This window comes from Oculina patagonica, chromosome 1 (genome assembly GCF_052425735.1).
Source record: "Oculina patagonica isolate OP01 chromosome 1, crgOcupat, whole genome shotgun sequence".
NCBI classification, from domain to species: Eukaryota; Metazoa; Cnidaria; class Anthozoa; order Scleractinia; family Oculinidae; genus Oculina; species Oculina patagonica.
In genome coordinates this window covers 42,642,230-42,663,964 of record NC_135758.1, presented here as the reverse complement: position 1 = coordinate 42,663,964, position 21,735 = coordinate 42,642,230, and the positions used below count along the sequence as shown (strand labels likewise).

At 39.6% G+C, this 21,735-nt stretch overlaps 4 protein-coding genes across 5 annotated transcripts in view; 2 read left to right on the top strand and 2 right to left on the bottom strand.

Moving 5' to 3' along the window:
• The first annotated feature begins 91 nt into the window (after positions 1–91).
• Positions 92–17,473, top strand: LOC144632261 (abasic site processing protein HMCES-like). Of its 2 annotated transcripts, none has more exons than XM_078490880.1 (8): positions 92–299; positions 415–552; positions 1,619–1,843; positions 10,018–10,303; positions 11,036–11,128; positions 12,130–12,195; positions 14,724–14,830; positions 15,798–17,473. In XM_078490880.1, the coding sequence occupies exons 1-8, from the start codon at positions 280–282 to the stop codon at positions 15,868–15,870; spliced, it is 1,008 nt and encodes a 335-aa protein (XP_078347006.1). In that variant the 5' UTR covers positions 92–279; the 3' UTR covers positions 15,871–17,473. The 2 variants fall into 2 exon arrangements, with proteins under 2 accessions (XP_078347006.1, XP_078346998.1); XM_078490872.1 differs by having other exon boundaries at positions 15,784–17,473.
• Positions 11,390–12,094, bottom strand: LOC144645150 (uncharacterized). Its single transcript, XM_078504667.1, has 2 exons — positions 11,621–12,094; positions 11,390–11,537 (listed from the first exon to the last, which is right to left on the bottom strand). The coding sequence occupies exons 1-2, from the start codon at positions 11,848–11,850 to the stop codon at positions 11,390–11,392; spliced, it is 378 nt and encodes a 125-aa protein (XP_078360793.1). The 5' UTR covers positions 11,851–12,094.
• On the bottom strand, positions 15,788–21,123 carry LOC144632477 (cilia- and flagella-associated protein 77-like). Its single transcript, XM_078491149.1, has 7 exons — positions 21,017–21,123; positions 20,303–20,418; positions 19,778–19,877; positions 18,909–19,140; positions 18,187–18,292; positions 17,946–18,050; positions 15,788–17,794 (listed from the first exon to the last, which is right to left on the bottom strand). The coding sequence occupies exons 2-7, from the start codon at positions 20,369–20,371 to the stop codon at positions 17,666–17,668; spliced, it is 741 nt and encodes a 246-aa protein (XP_078347275.1). The 5' UTR covers positions 20,372–20,418; positions 21,017–21,123; the 3' UTR covers positions 15,788–17,665.
• LOC144632078 (adenylate kinase 8-like) overlaps positions 21,107–21,735 on the top strand; it is a 79,396-nt gene continuing 78,767 nt past the window's right edge. The window contains exon 1 of the mRNA XM_078490685.1: positions 21,107–21,303. Coding sequence (XP_078346811.1) covers positions 21,220–21,303 — 84 coding nt within the window. The 5' untranslated portion in view covers positions 21,107–21,219. The remainder of the gene's footprint in view (positions 21,304–21,735) is intronic.

The following is a 21,735-nucleotide window of genomic DNA, read 5'->3' as shown; positions in this document are numbered from 1 at the left end:
TAACTTTACCGTAACTAACCAAATTGAGCAACCTTCCGTGAGGATATAATTCAAGAAGTACTATTATGGAGGAAATATGCTTTGGTAAACCGCTGTCCAATGCAGGCATAAACGCGCCAAAATTTAAGGTTGAGCTCGTTGAGATCGCAAAACGCCGTGATACAATTTTCCTCTCAAAAGATTGCTTTATTGCTCATCTTACTTATGAATTTCGTTCGTGTTACATCTAAAAAGTATTCGAGCAATTATTTGATGTAGCTTCACGCAATTAAGGTTAAGATGTGTGGGAGAACCGCCTGGTATGAACAGCAGTCATCACTGAAAATAGCCACTGGAAATGAAGTTATTTCCGAACGAATACACAAACGTTGTTGTTTTCACAATAACTGTTTGTCATTGTTCTTTGTTATTCAGTACACTTGCACCCGATGAGTTCTCAAAGGCATGCAGATTCAAAGGAAAGAACGGTAAAGTTCAAGAACCCACATGGAGAGATGCTGCGAGTGGTGGAAAGTACTATCCGTCCTACAATATCAGTCCGCAGTCCTTTACGTGAGTTAGCTTTAATTAACTGAAGTATGTTTTTTGTTTATGTGAGTTTTCAAAAAGTATACTTCTAAATAATTTGTGGAATGTTTGTTTTGATTTATAGGCGATGGTAACATGATTACCAACAAGGAAGTTTGACAAGTTTTAATCTTTATTTCCTTGATACTGCAGTACTAAAATGCCAAATTTAAATTGGCTTTAGTTTATCCCTCGCGTGTTAAATCACTTGCTGCACTTGTAACACTAACTTTTAAAATATTTTCGATGAAATATTAGTGATGTTCCCAGTTCAGGTTGACACAACGAAAAATATCTTTAAAAGGAGTCTCTATTTTTTTATCTTTTATTTTTTGTGCTGAACATCCAATAACTCTTTTTGTATATGGGGGGTACTCGTTATTTCAAGCTTGACGGTGATGTTCGAACGGGGGCAAAAATCAAGACCCAAAAAAATCTCTAACCCCCAAAAATCCCTAGGCCAAAAATTAACCCCACAAATACTCAATAGCAAAACATTGGCTTGTTTGTACTTTATTCACAGAACTATGCAGCCAAGGCACTACCACAAATCTTTAGTCAAGATTGTTTTTAATACCCCCAAAAATCCCTTCAAAAAAAAAAAATTTTCTTCCCCCCCCCCCCAAAAAAAAAAAATCCCGGAATTGAATATTTCAAACCCCCAAAAATTGATTATTCCCGTCACTTGAAATCCCGAGTACCCCCCTGGGTGCCTTCCCCCACCCCCACCCCTTTCGTAAAAGGCTTTTTTTAAGGAGAACTTCCTAAGGTCTAGCACAGACTCTGATGATGTTGCATCAATCCTCAAGGTCCTAACAACAAATTATGTGCTCAAGAATTCTTCCCTGTGATGAAAATCTAGACATCTCAGTTAAAGTTAAGGTTTTCCAGATAAGTTTTTACAAAGTTCTTATTTTTTTTTGTTACTATTTGTGAACTCTTGCTATCTTACCCTGAATCATAAGCATTTTACATACATCTGAAAATAAAATTAACCCATTGAAAAAGAAATAATTTATATCACTACTTTCAAATTATACTTTATTTATAGCCCAGTGTTGTTATCCAGCCAGCATTTCAATACCGCAGCCTCAGAGGTCACATCTGAAAGAGTTCTGCAGCCCATGAGGTGGGGTTTAATCCCATCATGGCACCGTGGAGATCCAAAAGAGTTTAGCTACAACATGAGCAATGCTCGAAGTGATACCTTGTTGGACAAACGATCATTCAAATCTCCTCTAGAGAAGGGTAAAAGATGTGTCATCTTAGCAGAAGGGTAAGATTATTCTTGATCATTTACTGAAGATTTATGTTAACCCATATTAAAATTTGGTTGCAATTTGCTTTATGTACATAGGCAGTACATGGGAGGTGCGGTGGCCTAATAGTTTAGGTTGCTTGACTCCCAGTTGAATGGCGCGGGTTTGAGCTCTGGCCAGGACGACGCTGCATTGTGTTCTTGGGCAAGACACTTTACTCTCACTGAGCCTCTCTCCACCAAGGTGTATAAATGGGTACCATCGAATTTACCGGTTCTGTCTGCTGGGGGGTAATCCTGCGATGGACTAGCATCCCATCCAGGGGGGAATAACAATACTCCAAGTCGCTTAATGCTACTGAAATCAGAATAAGCTCCGGCTGTATGGGCCACTTGGCTCAGATGTAGACTTTACCTTTACCTTTTACATAGGCAGGCCAGTTCAGGTAAGGCCTGCTTTCGAGCCAAGTGGCTCATCAGGCCGGAGCTTATCCTGGTTTCTGAAGCATGAAGCGGCTAGGAGTATTTCTACTCCCCCCCCCCCCCCCTAAGCAGTAAATTCGACGGTACCCATTTATACACCTGGGTGGAGAGAGGCACTATGAGAGTAAAGCGTCTTGCCTAAGAACACAACGCAGTGAACCCAGACTGCTCAATCCAGAGTCTGAGGAACTAACCATTAGCAAAGGCCCCCATGTAACGTTGTCCCAAAGTAACAGCTCCGATAATAAAGGACACAGAAGATAGTCTAAACACAACCCTATTTATTTGTAATCTCAGTCGAGTTTACAATGAATACACGAGTCACATACGGGACTTTACTAATAAACCCGTGCCCAGGGCCTAGCTCGAATCATGTATAAATTAACATTGTTACATCTCCCCTTAACAACAACAACAAAAAAGAAAGAAATAAAAGGAAAATAATAATAACAAAAATAGAACAAACTGCGGTAATATAACATGAAATGAAATAGCAGGGTTCATGAAATCTAAAACAAGCAAAGTTATAATGTCAACTGGCATAGTCACTGAGATATGCTGGTCTGCTAAGGACTCTCCCACTGGAACTACATTTCACTGGACTAGGGGTTCGCCCCACATTGTCTTGGGAAGTTGGTGCTGGCGGTGGCTCGACGACTGCTTGAGGCACATTGGGTTCTGGTGGAAACTGTCCAGCTTGAAGTGGTTCAGGTTCAGGATTATCTGTGTCTGCATCAGGAAGGGGTGGTCTTGGAGTCTCGGCTGATAGGCGGAGATGTCGGCGATTCCTCCGGTATACCCTTCCGTCTTCTGTAGCAACTTGGTATGAGCGCACACCTGCTGGCCCCTCTACTGTTGCTTGGGTCCACCTTTGACCCTTCTTAGTGCCCGTAGGTTGGATGCGAACTACATCACCTTCTCCCAGTGGTTGGAGTGTTTTGGAGCCATTGTTGTAGTAGAAAGACTGTCTGTCTTTTCTAGCTTGCAGGAGCTGGGCTGTTTTACCTTGGTCGGCATCAGCCTGGTTTAGGAGACTGCCAGCTGTGGGTAGGAGGGTCTTCGTTCGACGACCAAAGAGTCTCTGTGCTGGGGACGTGCCCAATCCCTCAGTAGGGGTGTTGCGGAAGTCAAGCAATCCCAAGTAGGGATCAGTCCCAGCTTCTAAAGCCTTCAACCTGATAAGTTTGGCAGTTTTCACGGAGTTCTCTGCCTTACCGTTAGACTGTGGGTAGGCGGGTGAGCTAGTGACATGATCGAATTCATACAGCTCTGAAAACTTTATAAATTCCTGAGAGCTAAATTGAGGACCATTGTCACTTCTAAGTGTGTCTGGGATTCCATGTCTCGCCATCTGACACTTCAGCTTGTCGATCACTTCTCTGGAAGTTTGGGAACTTACGGTAGCTTGTCAACTTCAAAGAAGTTGGAGTGATAGTCTGTGGTCACGAGATATTCTTTGCCTTGGAACTCAAACAGGTCAGCTGCGATGAACTGCCATGGTCTGGCTGGTACTGGATGTTGGATCATTGGTTCTTTCTGTTGTTTGTGCTGATATGCATTGCAGACAGGACACTTAGATATGTGTTCTTCAATCTCTGTGTACATTCCTGGCCAGTAGAAGGCTTCACGAGCTTGTCTCTGACATGCTTGAATTCCCAGGTGACTTGAGTGCAGTTTTCTCTTGAGCTCATCCCTCATTTCAAGCGGTATGACAACACGGTTTCCTTTAAAGATAACTCCATTCTGCAAGGTGAGTTCTTCTCTGAATGGGAAGTAGTCTTGAAGTTCTGGTGGTAGGCGAGGCTTGCTTTCTGGCCATCCTTGCTTGATCACATTGGCGAGGGCCTTGAGAACAAGATCTTCGTGGATGCATTCTTGGATCCTACGCAGTGTGTCCTCCCTCACTGGCAGATAGTGAAGCATGTTAATTTCTTCTGCTTCTTTCTCTGTGGGAGACCTTGTGTCTGATACTGCAAGTACATCTTCTTGACCTCCAGTGACTTCCATGTTTGGCAAGTAAGAACGGCTCATTCTGTGTCACTCTTGATGAGGTTGCGAAGTGGAGTAGTAATCTCTGACAGCTTGGGTGCGAACTTCTGCAAGTAATTTGTCATTCCCAGGAAGTGTTGGACACCCTGTTTGTAAGACGGTACCGGCATCTCGCTGATTGCTTTAACTTTCTCGGCGTCTGGCTTGAGCCGTCTGCAGAAAGCACGTGACCCATGTAAGAAACTTCTTTTCTTCGTAGCTGTAACTTCCCACTGTTTAGCTTAATGCCTTTGTCCCTGCACCATTCTAAGAGTCCAGTGAGGTTCTTGTCATGATCCCTTGTAGCTTCTTCATCTGTTGCTCCACAGCCAAACACAAGAATGTCATCAGCAATGGCTTTGCACCCCTCTAGGCCTGTCAATGCTTGGTCAAGTCTGCGCTGAAATTCTTCAGGAGCAGGTGAGATGCCAAATGGCATTCTTAGCCATCGATACCTTCCCCAGGGAGTACCAAACGTAGTTGCATAACTGCTTTCTTCATCAAGGGTTACATGCCAGAACCCATTTTTTGCATCTAACACTGTGAAGCATCTTGCATTCGAGAGGTTAGGAAGCACATCTTCAATTGTTGGTAGAGGATAATGATATCGCTTAAGGGCTAGATTGAGTGGCTTGGGATCCACGCACAGTCGGATGTTGCCATTCTTCTTCATGGTGACGACAGTTGCAGATATCCATGCGGTGGGGACATTCACTGGGGTGACAATGTTACGGGCTTCCAAGCGGTCTAGCTCTTCTTTAAGCTTCTCGTTGATAGCGATTGGCACTTTTCTTGTGGGGAGTTGTACTGGTGGTACTGTTGAGTCAATCTCAAGGTGTAGGTCACCCTCTAGTTTGCCATCCCCATTGAATACATCTGCAAACTCTTTCAATATGTGCTCTTTTGTTAGTGTAGGCAAGTCTCTGGCTTTGTCCTGTAATGACGCCTGTGTCTGAACTGATAGGATGTTTTCGTTAATCACTGAGATGAGATTCATTTGCTCGCTAGCTCGCAGACCCAGCAGCGGCTTGCAGTTGCCCTTCACCACTACAAACTCTACGCTGTATTTCTTGCCATTTTTTGGATTCACAACTCTGACTCGTTTCTTGCCAAGGGGCTTCTCCTCTGTTTTGTTGTACATGATGAGGGTTACTTCTGCGTTGTCAAGAAGGAGTACACTGTCTACCCCATATAGCTGTTTGAATGTTTCTTCTGGTAGAATGTTCACCATGGCCCCACTATCCAACTGAAATTGCACTTGGTGGTCATTAAGTACCATGGTAGCAAATAGTTTATCCTTCCGATACTGATTGTCGACAGCACACACTTGCTCCTTCACATCTACACAAGCAACATACTCGTCAGAGTCTGAGTCCTCCACTGTGTATACTGGCTTGCGGTTGTGCCTAGAGGGTGGAAACTTGACAGGAGGTTTGGCCTTCGCAGGGGTCTTTGTCTGGCATGCAACGGCAAAATGGTTTCGCATGCCACAAGATGAGCAGGTCTTGCCCCATGCTGGGCACTTCAATTTGTTCCAAGCATGTGTTTTGGTGCAAAATTTGCATTGAATCTCTCTCTTAATAGGGGGATCGGGCTTCTTGTCACGGGACTGTTGTAGAGCATGGACTTCCTCTTGATTAATTTCCTTGGCTTGTAGTTTCGTACGACCTACAAATGACAATACACTCTTTCAAGGTGAGTTTGGATACCTGAAGAAGCTTCTTGCGGGCTTGATTGTCTTTTACACCAATGACAATCCGATCTCTGATGAGGCTATCCTCCAAAATGCCAAAGTTGCACGTTTTTGCCAAAGTCTGAAGTGCAGTGACGTAAGCGTCCACGGATTCGTTCAGCTCTTGGTCTCTCTTGTTGAATTTATATCGCTCGTAAATCTCATTGGTCTCTCCAATGCAGTAGCGCTGTAGCTTTTGGAGAACGACGTCGATATCATTTTTCAGTTCTTCGCTTTCAAAGTCTAAACCGTCATAGACGTCTAGAGCATCGGACCCAATACAGGTGAGTAGAGTGGCGGTTCTAAGCAATTTATTTACATCAGGATGTTCAGGATCTTTAAGCCGTGCAGCTATCTCATAATTATTCCAGGCTGGGTGAAATTTCTTCCAGTTAGTCGCTAGGTTGCCGCTGAGCTCTAATTTTGACGGCAATGGAATGTTTATTGGGATTTGTAGTAGTCTTGGCTGCTCGAGAGTTCCAGATGCCTGGGCCGTTGCGGCGCTTGTGACTTCGGGCTTCGGTGGCATATTTTATCGAGCGAAGATTCTTTCGCGGAGAAATCTCCTCAGAAAACAAAAGCAACGACCCGCAGTAATTTTTTTCTGTCGGTAGAAGTCGAACAGAGGCTTTCACAACTTGTAGTCGAGTCCAGGGATGTCAAATATAAATCTTGCAAATTGGCTCAATCGATCGATTCGCCACGTGGTTGAAAACAGATCTTCCAATAACTCACGTTCTCGTGGATTTGCGGCCAGTTCGTCGACGACAGTAGATGGAAGCGATGAGTCCCCACTTCTGACACCATGTAACGTTGTCCCAAAGTAACAGCTCCGATAATAAAGGACACAGAAGATAGTCTAAACACAACCCTATTTATTTGTAATCTCAGTCGAGTGTACAATGAATACGCGAGTCACATACGGGACTTTACTAATAAACCCGTGCCCAGGGCCTAGCTCGAATCATGTATAAATTAACATTGTTACACCCCACGCCTCAGTTAAGGCTGGTACTAATTTTTGAAGAACACAGGGAAATGAATGAGGAAGTAGACCCTTCAAGCAGGTGCTTATCTTTAGTTTCTGTAACATAAAGCAACTGTGAGTATTTCTACTTCCCCCTGGATGGAATACATTACAGGGTTACCCCCAGTTTTCATTTTGTTGATATACCCATTTTATAATTATAATTAGTATATACACACTCAGTGATCTTGGTGTTTCAAGCAATCTGATTGGTTCGCTATCTCGGGCTAATGAGCATTATTCACTCCCTACGGAGTGAATAATGCTTGATCCAAACTGAAACAAAATGGCTGGCGTAAACTCGCGTTTCGCCGGCGTTTCTGAATCGCAAATACTAAGAATACAAGAAGATGCTGAACCAGAAAAGACAAAAAAAGGCTAAGAAATTTGGGCTGATGGTTTTCAAAGTAAGAGAAGACTACATATTTCGCAATTTGTAGCACAATGTCCACACAACTCGAGTACTAAAACGATAAACAATTCGGCTTACCGTCAAGTCACTCTTCGGCCGGCATTGGCAGAAATGAATACCGCAGATTTATCGGCAGCGAATTCAAGTGTTATACAACCAAGATCCTCCACGAATATTCAGGAAAACGTCTTTGTGCAAGAAAACATCCAGTTTTCACCACAGTTCTGCACACATTCAGTATAATCCAAACTTTCAGGTGGATCCTTCGCCAACTGCTCTTTCAATTTTCAATTCAAGTGAACTTCAAAAGCTTTGATTCAATGGTCAAAATGTTTTGCAAGCAGGTTTTTGATTCAGATTGCAGGTTTGAGTGGTGTTAAAGGACCATTTTGCTAGATTGTGACGAGGATTTTATCGAAGATTTACTGGATTTGCCATGTTTGAAGATTCTGTAAACTGTTTCGCGCATGTCGGTTAGTGCCGCTTGTATGTACGTTTTCCACGCATGAATTGAGAGGTCAATTAAATCGACTTTAAATGGTTTCCTTCTGAAAACTTTGAGATCGCTTGCTGTTGAGATCACTTTGTGTGTATATACTAAAACAATTATTCTTTGAAATCTTGGTGAATAGCGGCAGAATATTCACCTCGATTTCAAAGGGGGAGAGTACGTCTCAGCAGTCCGCCAAATTTAGTGTAAAAGCAAGGCGAAATACAAAGAAACATGGGCTAAGGAGTTGAAAATCTCTTTTATTTAGTTTTCCACAGCCGAATGGCTTCGCTCAAAAAATATATAGTTGTTGTTTGCTTTGCTAGGACTAACAGAATAGTTCTGAGCGAGAGATTCTTTCTACAGCAGCAATACACAACAACACAACAACAATTAAAATCGATGAAATGTTTAATTTTAAAAATACAAATATCGCAAAGAATACCGAGTTATGAACTGAAATATACCAGTACTCACCGAAGCAAAATGGTAGCGGATACTTATACAGCTATAGTACATCTCCACTAAACTGTGAAGGCAAAAAAATCGCACGTTCAACACGAGTACTTTTCTTTTCCATACCGACACTTGCACCGAACGAATTCGTCAAATTCAGGATAAGACTTTTTAAGCTTATGAGCGACAAACGCGACAACTGTTCGACTACAATTAAATTCAAAGGATACAGTATTCGTTGGAACTCTTAAAATGCTGTGAAACTCGTCGAAAAAGGACAGAGAAGCGAATAAAATCCGACGTATTACCACTACGGCAAAACCTCCAGACTCGCATAGTCAGATTTCACTCTACGGCTGGACGTGACTGACTGACATGCGCAGTAACTTATATTTGGAGAAAATTACCTCCGGCAGCCGTAGTAGCGCCTCACCGTAGCGTATTTTAAACTGCCTAATGACCCAGCTAAGGCTCAATCTTGAACAGCTCCATCAATCCAGAATCAAGTGTGCTTAGAGGACCCTCCTAGGTGATTGGAGGCCTCCTCTTAAAATATTATGTATTATTTATTTTATTATTATTACCAAATGCATGACAGCTGTGTCTACTACTACTGCTAGCAGCTGGTGTCAAGAAGAAATTATCACATTATTCATTTGTTTTGGTTTGTTAGTAGGTTGCTTGGTTAACATTGGTTGGTTAGTTCTTTGGTTGGTTGGTTGGTTGGTTGGTTGCATTGGTTGCTTGTTTGACATTGGCTAGTTGGTTCATTTGTTCTGAAGGTTAGTTTCGTTGGTTGCCTGGTTGGTTGGTTGGATGGTTGGTTGGTTAGTTGGTTGCTTGGTTGGCGTTGGTTCATTGGTTGGTTGGTTGGCTGGTTGGTTGGTTAGTTGGTTGCTTGGTTGACGTTGGTTCATATTTGGTTGGTTAGTTCTTTGGTTGGTTGGTTTCTTGCTTGCTTGCTTGTTTGAGATTGGCTAGTTGGTTCATTGGTTGGTTAGTTTCGTTGGTTGGATGATTGGTTGTTTCGTTAGTTAGTTGGTTGCCTGGTTGACATTGGTTCATTGGTTGGTTAGTTCATTGGTCGGTTGGTTAGTTGGTTGCCTGGTTGACATTGGTTCATTGGTTGGTTAGTTCATTGGTCGGTTGGTTAGTTGGTTGCTTGGTTAGCGTTGGTTCATTGGTTGGTTAGTTCATTGGTCGGTTGGTTAGTTGGTTGCTTGGTTAGCATTGGTTCATTGGTTGGTTAGTTCATTGGTCGGTTGGTTAGTTGGTTGCTTGGTTAGCGTTGGTTCATTGGTTGGTTAGTTCATTGGCAGGTTGGTTAGTTTGTTGGTTGGCTGTTTGGTTGGTTGGCTGGATGGTTGGTTGGTTGGTTAGTTTGTTGGTTGTTCAGTCTGTCGGTCCGTTCGTCCGGCCGTATGTCCGTTCTCTCGTTCGTTTAGTGTTAAGAAATAGTGCCTTAGGTGGTGGAAAGGGAGTTAGATAATGGTCACCTCTGACAGAGTTGTATGCCATCCAGGAGGAGTAGCAATTAATTATTCATTTCATTGACTTATTGCAGGTTCTTTGAGTGGGAGACACTGAAAGGAGGAAAGAAACAGCCATATTATATCTACTTTAAAAAAGATGCAAAGGCGAAAGTTAAACAGGAGGAAACTTCCACCCAACAAGGTGGAAATCCTCAAATAAAAGAGGAGGCATCACCACATGAGCCAGATGTGAAAAGTGTTAAAATAAAAGATGAGCCAGTAACATTGTCAAAAGTTAAAGAAGAGGCTACAGTGTGTTGTGAAGATCGACGTCTGTTGACCATGGCAGGCTTATTTGATTGCTGGCAGGCACCAAAGGTGTACATTCAAAGATGATATAATTTGTGTGACTGGATAATTACAATAAGGAACCCAAAAGTGTGACCACTTTAATTTACTCACACTCTTTTGTGTAGTCATTATCCAATCAGAAGCCGAGGACAGCTTCAAGTTGACTTCTGATTGGATTAAATCTGCACAAAAGAATGTGAATATTAAGTGGTCACAATTTTGGGCTCCTTCAGCTGTAAGTACTGGCTGTGTTTATCATGATGTGACTTGTAGATTGTATGATGTTGTACCAGTTGGAAGGGGAACATACCGTCGATTGCGTCTACCTGTGAACGTACGCGCTAAAAACATGTTTACACATGACGTCAGACGTCTGTGTTTCAGGTGTCAAACTTTGAAGTTTAGCAGACTGTAACGACAACTTTTGCACTCAAAATGCTCAGCATAAACACTGAGTACGGGTAAAACTTTACACTAGAAATGATTCAAGTGAACCTGTGTATGCGTATCGACACAGATCAGCATCAGTTTCTCAGGAGAAGTCATTATATCTAATCTTTCAGCTATTTGGAAACCGGAATGTGTGAAACTTTCCGCGCGAAAGTTGCTGTAAGTTACGGTCTGCTTAACTTCAAAGTTTGACACCTGAAACGAAGACGTTTCACAGGTAGATGCAATTGCAGTAAAATTACATTGTGTAAAATGAAAAGCATCTGTGAGTTGAATAAGCTGAACTTCTGTAATTGTTTGAATTTACAGGGCAGCGCCAATGAAGGTGAAGAACTTTTTTCATATACCATAATCACAGTGGATTCATGTTCATCTCTAAACTGGCTACACAACAGAATGCCAGTAAGTCTTGTAGTAATCAGTAACAGTTATTTTTTCTGATTAGTGCATGCTATGCCAAAGCTTCTAGAATGTTGACACATGTACTGAATTGAATTATTACATTAACTTCTCAAACTCATTAATTATTCATGAGCTGATGACCCAATCAGCTTGCATTAATTGGGTCAGGTGCATGTATGTTGATACCCAATGAACATACCGATCAAGACACGGTAGATTAGTTCAAAAACTGATCAAGACACTGATCAAGAAACTTGAATTTTAATCAGTCTTAATTATAATTCTAAATACAGCATTTTTCCCGCTTAAATCATTGCTTACAATAACAATACAGCAACACTTAATGTGAAGCCCTTCTCGAACGCCATTCTTCATCTCGGCATCTAAGCAACGTCGGAAAAGGACAAACCTTCAAAAAATAACACACAAAATTAGTCCTGAAACAGTGCATTTTAAATTACTAACCAATTCGGTCTAAAAGTTGTCAAGTACCTTTTGTCACTAGCGTCCAGAGGATTCAAAGCTTCTGATCCATTTTTCTCCTCCAAATAACACTTGAGGGCACAAATGATACCATAAACAGACTTGGGAGGGTATCTTTCACCGGACTTTTTAGCTACCTCCATCACAAATTTTGACAACCAATAGTTCAGCGACAGAGCGTCCATTCCAGCAATATCTGCACTCACAGCCGCATATAAAATATTCATTTCATTTACCATATGAATAAAAAACAGACAAAAGCCTATTGAGCACGCCTACTAATTGCCTATTCTTCGAAAAAAATTCTCATGCTAGTTTGAGAAGCCAGCTCAAAAACTCGTGCTTCGTTTTTCATCAGGGGTTCCAAACACCTTGAAACAATAAAAGCACTCCGCCTTCGGCGTCGTGCTTTCATCTGTTTCTCGGTGTTTGGAACCCCTGATGAAAAACTCGCACTCGTTTTTGATCTATTACATCAAAAACAAGAAATTAATATATATTTTGTGTCTTTTTTTAAGGCAATTTTAGATGGCGAAGAAGAGGTCTGTCAGTGGTTAGAATATGGAAAAGTCCCATGGCAAAAGGTAGATACACAAAATATTTGCTAAAAGCCACCTCCCTTAAAAAACTTCTAGATCAGCTTCTGGATATTAAACCATTTGTTTGGTAAAATGCACTGTAAAGGGACAGTTTCCTGGGCCGATTGACAAAAGTTTTCTTAAGTTTCCGTGTTGTGTTATCAACCCGTACGAAAATGGAAGCCCTGCAGAAAGGCTGTATTTTGACTGAACGTTGACTTGAAGCCTTTCTGCAGCCTTTTGGCTGACAAACGGCAGACATTCTGCAGAATTTAGCGAAAACTGTTGGCTGCAATTTAACTGCACGAAATGATGTTCTGCAGCAGCCATTTAGCAGTCTACTCGCAGCGCACGTTTTACTGTTGAATGACTGCAGTCGGGCTGCACGTGCAGTCAACTCAAATATAGCGCAGAACCTGTGATAAGCTGTCTTAATTTTCTAACTTTTGACTGCAAAATTGCTGTAGCAGCCGGGTATTAATGTAATGTGATGAAGCCAGCTGCAAGGTCGAAATTTTTCTCGATCGCTAGCACGAAGTACTCAGTGTATTTTCGTTTGAAGGAATGCGACTCACCGAATACACATGCACGTCATCTGGCTTCCCAAAGTGAATTTTTCATCCATCAATCGATAAAATTTCTATCATTAATATTCAGTGTGTATACAGCTAACATAAATAAGCTGTTTTCTTTTCATCCGCTTGCATATAAATTTCCATGAAGGATCATAAGACTCAAATTATCGTTTGACCGTACAAAGCGCCCCATGCTTGTGGTTTGAAGCATCAGGTTACGTGAGTTCGCACGTGATCAATCGTGGAATTTATTCAACTTTCCACGCAATGGTTTCAAACGTTATTTAAAATGAGTTTTTCGATTTACACTCCTTTGTTTAGTGAAAGATATCATTTAATTGCCGAAATTATCTAGATAAAGTATGATTTATTCCACGTCTTAAGGAAAACAACCTGCATCATCCCTTGCGTGAGATGTGACAATGTCACACGATCTGTAAACCTGATACCTTTGTTTACGGTGTTTTGGCGGTCAAGATTTGAAAGTTAAAACGATCTGTTAACCGAAAAGAACAGTTGAAATGCGTTGTTCAGTTTGGTTTTCAAGCTACAAGGGAATATCAACCTCCAAAATTATCCAAAAGCAAGAAATATGCTTCAGGATGCGTGGTATATTAAGTTTCCGTGCAGTGAATGTGTTTGCTACCGTATGCGTTGTATTCATCAACACTGCTTGTTTTCAAACGTACCTTACACACGAATTGATGCGTGGATTTTATACTCGATGCTGAACAAAAGGACGACTATATATACAACACAATATTCACAGACAGACCCTTGTGATTAAAACAAGTGTGCATCATGCTGACTGCAACTTCGTTTACTAGCCGGCCGGTAAGTGATCAAGGTTGATCGCGTTTAAACTTTGAACAGAACATTAAATTGGTGTTTGTATATTGAATAAGCCATCTTTAACCGCTTCTGAAATCCTTGCTAGCTGAAGAAGGGAAATTTTAATGCATTCATTCAACAGCTACAGGTATCTGCATGTTTTTGTTCTTCAGGATGTTGTACATGTAACATAACTTAGTACTGAACATATGTATTAATAGTACATCAACTGTACGCAGTAACGACATGCTTTAATTTTCCAATTCGGTTGACATTCTGAAATTTGCACATTGAATAAAATGCTTTTCACTATAAATTAAGTATGAGTGTATCATATTTGTGGCCATTTGTATGACTCAATTGCCTGTTGTAAATGCTGGATAGACCACAAGTTTATTACTCTTTTACGGCTTATATCCACACAGTTATGGGGTATTTTAGTTTTGGGATGGAGAAATGTGTAGTAGTGTAAATGATTTGACTGCTTATCAGCTGCAAAAAGGCTTGCAAGGTCAAAGGTTCGACTAGTTTGGGTGACAGATGCAGTCAAAATGCAGTCAATGGGCAGCCTTGCAACAGGAAATACCAATAATTCCTGAACTATATATGAAACCCCAAATTTACTGCAGTTTGACTGCTTCCTACAATTTGACTGCAGAAGGGCTGTATTATGACTACATTTGCAGTCATACAAAAGTCAAAAATTGAAAGAGTTACAGGCAAACTGCAGTTATCTCAAAACAGTCAAACTGCAGTTATGTGGCAGGTAAACTGCAGTCAAAAAAAAGTCGAAAAAAAGAGCTGCTGCAGCCTTGCCAATTTGGTAAGGGAAAGGAAACCAAATATACCAATAAATTGGATAAAAAGATTCTGCATAGAAAAACAGAACACATATTTTGGGTAAGAAGTACAGGATTACAATGATGGAAGTGGATTATAGTTCATCAATGTTCTTTTTTTGTGACAGGATGTCAAGATATCAAAATTGTCTTTTTGGTGAAATTTTATATCTTTTGACTATAATTATCTTTTCTTTTTAGTTGACATTTCTTTGCTTTCACCACTTGGTGTTTTTTTTTTCTTTTTTATTGCAAGATAATAACTGTCATTTAATTAATATTTCTGAAGGCTTTAGACCTTGTTACACCCAAAGACTGTTTGGAGTGGTATCCAGTCTCCACGATTGTCAACAATTCTAGGAATAAATCACCAGAATGCATCAAGCCAATTGACTTGTAAGTGAAATCTTACAATACTGAAATGAATTATGTTTAAATATTTATTATAAGTCTAAATTTCAAATTGATATACATGTATTTTCACCATTCTAGCCAGGTTCAAACACTTGCATGATGTCACAGTTGTGGTCTGGGAACTATTTGTAATGCTGCTGCTGGGGGGGGGGCAATCCATGAAATACATGCATTAAAAAACACAGCCTTTAGAAATTAAAGTACAGATTTAGCAATATACATCATGCTCAATCCACATCATGTGCCACGTGCAGATGTTGAGATCTTATAATATTAATTTGGTAATAAAACTGGCAACCTTCAATGCATTTTATTTTTATGGCGTTTACAATTCATGAAAATCCTGCAAAATTGGCTGGTAAAATTTTCACAGGAAACATTTTTGCAATCTTTCATAAATCACTTAGTATACAAAAACCAAGAGAAGTATAAAGATTCCAGAAGATGAAGTGTTCAACATGTCAAGAGTATGGGACAAAGAAAAAATCTGAGTCCCAGATGGGAATCGAACCCATGGCCTTGATTCCCGTCGGTTTCGATTCCCATGCCATGGGTTTCAATTCCCGTCAGGGAATCAGATATTTTCTTTGTCCCATGCTCGTGTCATGTTGACCACCCTATGTACACTTCATCTTCTTTATTTATTACTGAGCTTAAAATTTACCATCTTTATTATTTAGTATAAAGATTCCAGTCCAAAACTTAAACTTCTATTTTACTGTCAATAGCACTTGATAATAACAAGTTTAGCTCATCTTTGTTGACTCTCATACCATCACTTCTGTTAGTAATTATTACCACCCTATTTTGTATCATTACGCATATTTCTCAAGTGCGTTACTTCTTTAATATATGCTTTGTAATTTAACAAAACAATTGAGTTTTTTCTGTTTTCAGTTATGATATAATAATTGTATGTAATTGTATTCTTATAGGACCCAAAAAACAGAGAAGCCAGTTTCTGGAACACTGTTTTCATACTTCAAAAGATCACCCAAAAAAGGGGAGAAAGTGCCAAGTGAGGGAGAGCCTTCACAAGAACCATCACATAAGAAAACAAAATTTCAGTAAGAATAGTATCCTATAGCTATAAAATACTGTAAAATTCTGGTTATAAGCCCCCCCTGGTTATAGGAATAGGCCCATCTACCTGGAAACAAAAAAAATACATCCAGTTATAAGCCCTCCCAGATATAAGCCCCCCTCTGCTGGATGGCAGTACTGAACAGGGCTAATTGTTGCTTTATTATGACTTTTTATCTTGAAAACGTATTTCGATCAACACTGCTGTGGCTCGTTTCAAAACTGTTTTCTTATTCTGCTTATAAGCCCCTCCATTTATAAGCCCACCCAAAACCCCTTAAAAAGGTGTATGAGCCCTGCATGCATGCAAGGCTATAATAACCAGAATTTTACTGTATGGCATGTTGCTCCTGATCAAAGGCACTGCATAGAGAGCCCTTTTTTCCTGTTAAGTACAATAATAAAGTTATTTTTAACAAATTTTTGCCAAATGTGTAACAAGGGATTTCTCAATCAGTGGATTATCTGTCTGAGACATTCATCCAATTACAAATTTTTAGGCTAATAGTCTCTGTCTGGTCCCAGATGGATGTGTACTTTGTCTAAAACAGATAATTAATCCATCTGTAAATTTACTTTTAGAACTATAATAAAATCTGTCTCCAGATAAATATCTGCATGGACAGGTAATCCCTCAAAGGGAATTGAGTTAAATATCAATACATCCAAGTTTTAATTTGCAAAAAAATATTATGATTATCATACTTTTTTGAGAATTTCAAATTGAGGGCCTTTTTGGTTAGTTTGATAAAATGTTACAATTTTCTCATTTTACGATCAATGATATTTCTATGTGCAGTGAGAATAATATGTGAAGCCAGTACGCCAACCCCCATCACAGATGATAAATTTGTTTGTTTAACTGTTATTTCTGAGAAAATAAGTGACAGAGGTGGGGGTTTTTTGGTGGGGGAAGGGGGGGGGGGAAGGTGACACTTGTGAAAGAGATCTATAGTGGGGGCTATATGTTTTTTTTGAGGGGGAGAAGGAATTTTATTATTAAACCAGTGGAATTTTGAAATCACCTGACTGACAGAGGTTCTGTACAAGTATGTTCTCAAAGCATTTTGTTTGGGAACTTCAAGGAAATACTATCATTTCTATGGGATATCAGTGCTATATATCTGCAGTGTTCATAAAAGAAATGGGTATTGCACACTTCTTCAGGAGTTAGATGTATTATTAACCATCCGTTATTTAATTTTATTTTCCTCTCACATTGGTATTATTTACAGTAAGTGTATTAAAAGTTGAGTTAACATGGAAAAAATTGATGTAATTAAATTACATTTGGTTTAAACCATTTATGCCATCAGAGGGGGTGTAGTAAGTTACAGTAAGCAATAATGGTTTTATATGGTTGGTCGTGTTTCAATTCTGTTACAATAAGTTCTTGTTGTGAAAAATATAAATTTGTATTTGAAAATCCCAGAATGTATAATTACGATGTGTAGTTATGTAACAATCTCATCTAACTCTGATCTGTTACTAATTATATAGCTCTAGATGTTAATAAAGGTTTAAAAGTTATGTACAGCACAAGGAGTGACAAGTGAATGTTTGTCTGTTTACCAACTACCAGAAAAGACCTTGCAGTCTAATTGCTGCTTGTAGACACATAAAAAATTAGAGGATTTCATCATAAACTGATAACACTCACTACTGCCAAGTTATTAACTGGTAATTTTTCACTCTTTAAGTTAAAAATGTAAGATAAGATCAATCTGTTAGTATTTAGCTTTTAGCAGGTTCATATATTCCGTGGCCAAAGGCTCCTTGGCGTGACGTACTGTCTGTCGCATGATGCTTAAAAGCGGTGTCTTTAGCTTTGTCTGATCTAAATGTGCTGAGATATGCTGGGATCTGTGAACAAAAAAAAAAATATTAAAATTAACTCAAGGAAGAATAGTCTAAGGAAAGAGGTTGCTTGCCCCAAAACCATTATGAGTCTTGCACGCAATCTTTGAGACAATATCAAAATTTAAATTTATAAACAAAAAAATTTTTTAATCACCTTTTCAAACTTTGGCATGTGCCACAGTGGAGCTGGGTCAACAGGAGGTTGATACTTCCGGAGCAGCGAAGTTCTTGTCTCGTAGATGTTCTTATCGACGTGTCTCTAAAGATCAGAGAAAAACTTGGTGTTAAACTTGAATTTTGAATTTTCGCGTTGAATAAAACATGTATATACCGGTAGATCAGGTACACTTGACAAACAGTAGTACTTAACACATTTTATCAACAGCATGTAATACCTTCTGCTCTTGCCTAGCTCTTGTTGCCTCCTCAGCCTTTCGTCTCTCCTCCAACCAACGGTCCTGATATTTGTGTCCCAAGAGATCATAAACTGGAGTAGATGGTCTGGATGAAAACAAAAACGATGAAAATCTCTGAGCAAAGTCAATCTCTACTATCTGTACATTTGAGATTCATTCAGTGCTAAGTGAACACAAATAATGTTGTTCAAGTAATGCTTTTTGACATACATGTAACTTCGTAATTAATTTTAATCATTTCAAATTTGCAATACTTTATGCATCCAGGATAAACTAAACTGTACGTTGTGTATTAATTTTCAAGTTTATATTGGAAAACGACATGGCCTGTTGTTCAAAGGGTGGATAAGGTTATCCACTGGACAACTCGCTTTCCAGCACATAACTCCCTATCCATTGGGTAGTGAGTTACCTTATTGTTACTTATTTTCGCGATTTTCAAAAAAATCATGGAATTGAAGACCCGTGAAAATTTATTTTGAACGTTTTTTAACGTATCTTAAATGCTTTTAACGTAGTTCTTTGACAAATCACGAAAATTAAGTTCCGGGAAATATGCCCGCTCCATTTTCGCAAAATTAAGTTCCCACAAAAATAAGTAACAAGGTATCTTGTGGATAATAATTATAATGCAATCATTTGAACAATAGGGGACCAGTACTTCAGATCTTGGTTGCAAGTCAAGGTTTAGTAAAACTTACTTTGTGGGAACTCCAAACACCATTGTAGGTGGAATTCTTTTGACTTTTAGAGATGTCCTCTCATTGCCCGAGTCTTTTCTTCTCATGTCGTGAGTCGCTCGGTACTGAAAATGTTCCTGAGCTGTTGTGAGACCAGCTTGAACTGCTCCTTTATTTAACCCTACAAAATCCCTTGGTGCCTTTTTCTCCTTCAGATAAAGTGGAGCCAAAGGGGCTGACCTCCATACCAGTGCTAAAAAATTACAAAAGTAAACTGTATAAGAACTACATGGGGGGGGGGGGGGGGTGACCTAAGGTTAAGTGGCTACAGTAGGTTGGACTCCATGAATTGAGATGTCCAGGTTTGAACCTTCACCAGGGTTTTTGTGTTTTAGTTACTCTGACTTATAACAGTGTTTCTCTCCACCCAAGGGTGTAATAGGGTACTAATATCATTGGGAAGCCTGACTGCCCAAGGCGAATCAATAATAATTTTAACCTGCAATTTAACGTTCTTTTATGTGGCAGGAAAAAAGGTCTTTTTTACCTACTGCCACGAACAGAAAAACCACTTGATCACAGGTTACGATAATTTGTGAAATGTACAAAAATGTAGAATCTGTAAATTGAGATACCGTGGAATAGGATTTTAATGGTGAAATTTACGAAAAGAAAAATTTGCTGTGTATAGAATTAAACTTGCTGTTCTGAGAGGCATGAAGGCTTAGATCACAGCCATGAGTGTTTCAGAGCACCTGCACTCTACAGGTGTACCATCTTGGGCAGATACTGAAATAGTCATGGCTCCCAGGAACGTGACTGTTTAGTGTTCTAGTTTTTCATATTTTGCCATTTTTAAAATGGTGCAAAAAAATAAAGTCGTTACTCACCATCAGCAGCACCACTGTCCTTTCCTTCATTTGCTTTTCCATAAGTGAACCCATTAGGGGGTAGGGTGAAACAGCGCCTTAGTGGCCTCCCCAGTTCAGACTACCAAAATAATATACATAACAGAAAAAATTTACTAAACATTATCATGAAAAAGAATGATTAGGTAGATGTTTCCCCCTCTTTTCTATCATCACCAGTCCAGGGGATACAAACACAAAGAAAAAAGAAACATGAGGTGAAATGGCCCCGAGACAACAACAACCCCCCACCCCCCCCCCAAAAAAAAAGAAAACACCCATGTCTAAGCACCCCTATTTCCCCCCTCCCCCCCCCCCCAAAAAAAAAAAACAAACAAAAAAACATAAATAAAATAAAATAAGCGAACCTTTCCTATGCTGGAAATATCTTTATTATCAAAACAACGTAAAAGTAAAACGTTTTTCACTTCCCCAATTACTATACTGGCACCGCCCCCCACCCCAACACTGATTTCTACTGTGGTGAGGAAGTGGAGAGCATTTTACCTTTTGTAGAAGAGGGTTGTTTAGCAGTGATTCTCTTTGGACACCCAACGTGACGTACTCTTTACTCATCTTGAAGTGAAGTCTTTGTTACAACTATTTTCTGAGCCAAATAGGATCTGTAAATTACAGAATACAAGGGAACTTTAGTGGGGCGTAATTTTATGCGACCTCGAGAATTAATTGCATTGTTCGATCAATCAAGACAGACAATGTTTACTCAGTTCATCATCTGATTGCTCGCATAATTTTTGGAGTAAAATCAAACTTTCCCGAATTATCCTTTTGCATTTTTAAGCAATGGTACATAATATATTCTGAATCCATCTTACTGTTCAGTTATCTCCAGATTCTCCAATAAATGTTTGAAATAAAATGTGTTTGTTTACACAGCCGATTGGTAACACGCCGTGTGTTGCCAAAAGAATGAAACATGATCTCCACAAAACTATTCTACATCTTTTGACAAAAGCTCACGATCGCGTTTTCCACTTTACTTATTACTACAAATTTAAAGATTGGATCTTCAACTATAAAAATACTGTGTGTAAACGTTCAAGTTTCTTTCGGCAGGAAATTTTATCTTTCCGATTGGAATGGAAGTCCAATATCATCTCCCGCAATAATGCGCGAAGAGTAAGATCGAATTTTCTTCCTCAAAATAAGGCGCTTTTTCAATTTTAAGACTTGTCAGCCTTTATCAAAGGGACAACTTACCTTATATACAGATTATACGCTCTCTACAACAAGAATTCTACGAAATATCTCAAGATTTCCGACCCCGATCCATGTAGCGGTCACACAAGCTGAGTTTATGAAATTCACCGCGTGGTTACTATGGACGCCAAATCCGTGCTGCTGGACTGTAGCCATTGCAGGCTCACCTTGTTTATCGTAGCAACTGCGAGGGAAAATTCAAGATGGATGCAACCAAGAAACCATTGTTAATTCCGCCTGAATTCTCAAACTATGCAGAAAAACACGGCATTTTTCAAATTTACGAGGTAAGGGATCAGTTTTGTTTTACGACGGTGTGGAAAACTACAGTTTATACTTGTTTTCTTTTTATAAAATAATGCATGTTTCAGACATTCAAATTTGAACAGTCGGACTTCCCCGGCTTTCAAACATAAAACTTTAATAAATGTGCTTACAGTTAACCCTTCCATCAACGTTTAAGCCTATAAAATGATCCTGATACTGTACATTACTGTATCATGGGAATCATAAACCCATTTATCTCTGCCTGAAATCAAACCCTGACAATGTTTTGCATGAAAGTGTTTTAATACTTTTAAAAAAGCTTATTTTTGTCCTCCAGTTTGCGATATGACATGTATCACTTTTCAAATTGATTGTATTGAATACCATAAAAACTGGATCATGGCATGTATAAGTTATGTGCTTTACTCTCTTTCACGCATTGTAAATGCCCC

Bases quoted from the DNA above. Each gene is read 5' to 3' on its own strand.
- LOC144632261 (XM_078490872.1), top strand. From the start codon at position 280: ATGTGTGGGAGAACCGCCTG. The intron at 553-1,618 runs GTGAGTTAGCTT...CTTTATTTATAG, and splicing joins ATCAGTCCGCAGTCCTTTAC to CCCAGTGTTGTTATCCAGCC. The intron at 12,196-14,723 runs GTAGATACACAA...ATATTTCTGAAG, and splicing joins GAAAAGTCCCATGGCAAAAG to GCTTTAGACCTTGTTACACC.
- LOC144645150 (XM_078504667.1), bottom strand. From the start codon at position 11,850: ATGGTAAATGAAATGAATATTTTATATGCGGCTGTGAGTGCAGATATT. The intron at 11,538-11,620 runs GTACTTGACAAC...TATTTTTTGAAG, and splicing joins CTGGACGCTAGTGACAAAAG to GTTTGTCCTTTTCCGACGTT.
- LOC144632477 (XM_078491149.1), bottom strand. From the start codon at position 20,371: ATGAGTAAAGAGTACGTCACGTTGGGTGTCCAAAGAGAATCACTGCTA. The intron at 19,878-20,302 runs GTAAAATGCTCT...TTATTTTGGTAG, and splicing joins ACAACCCTCTTCTACAAAAG to TCTGAACTGGGGAGGCCACT. The intron at 17,795-17,945 runs GTGATTAAAAAA...TTTTGTTCACAG, and splicing joins ACATGCCAAAGTTTGAAAAG to ATCCCAGCATATCTCAGCAC.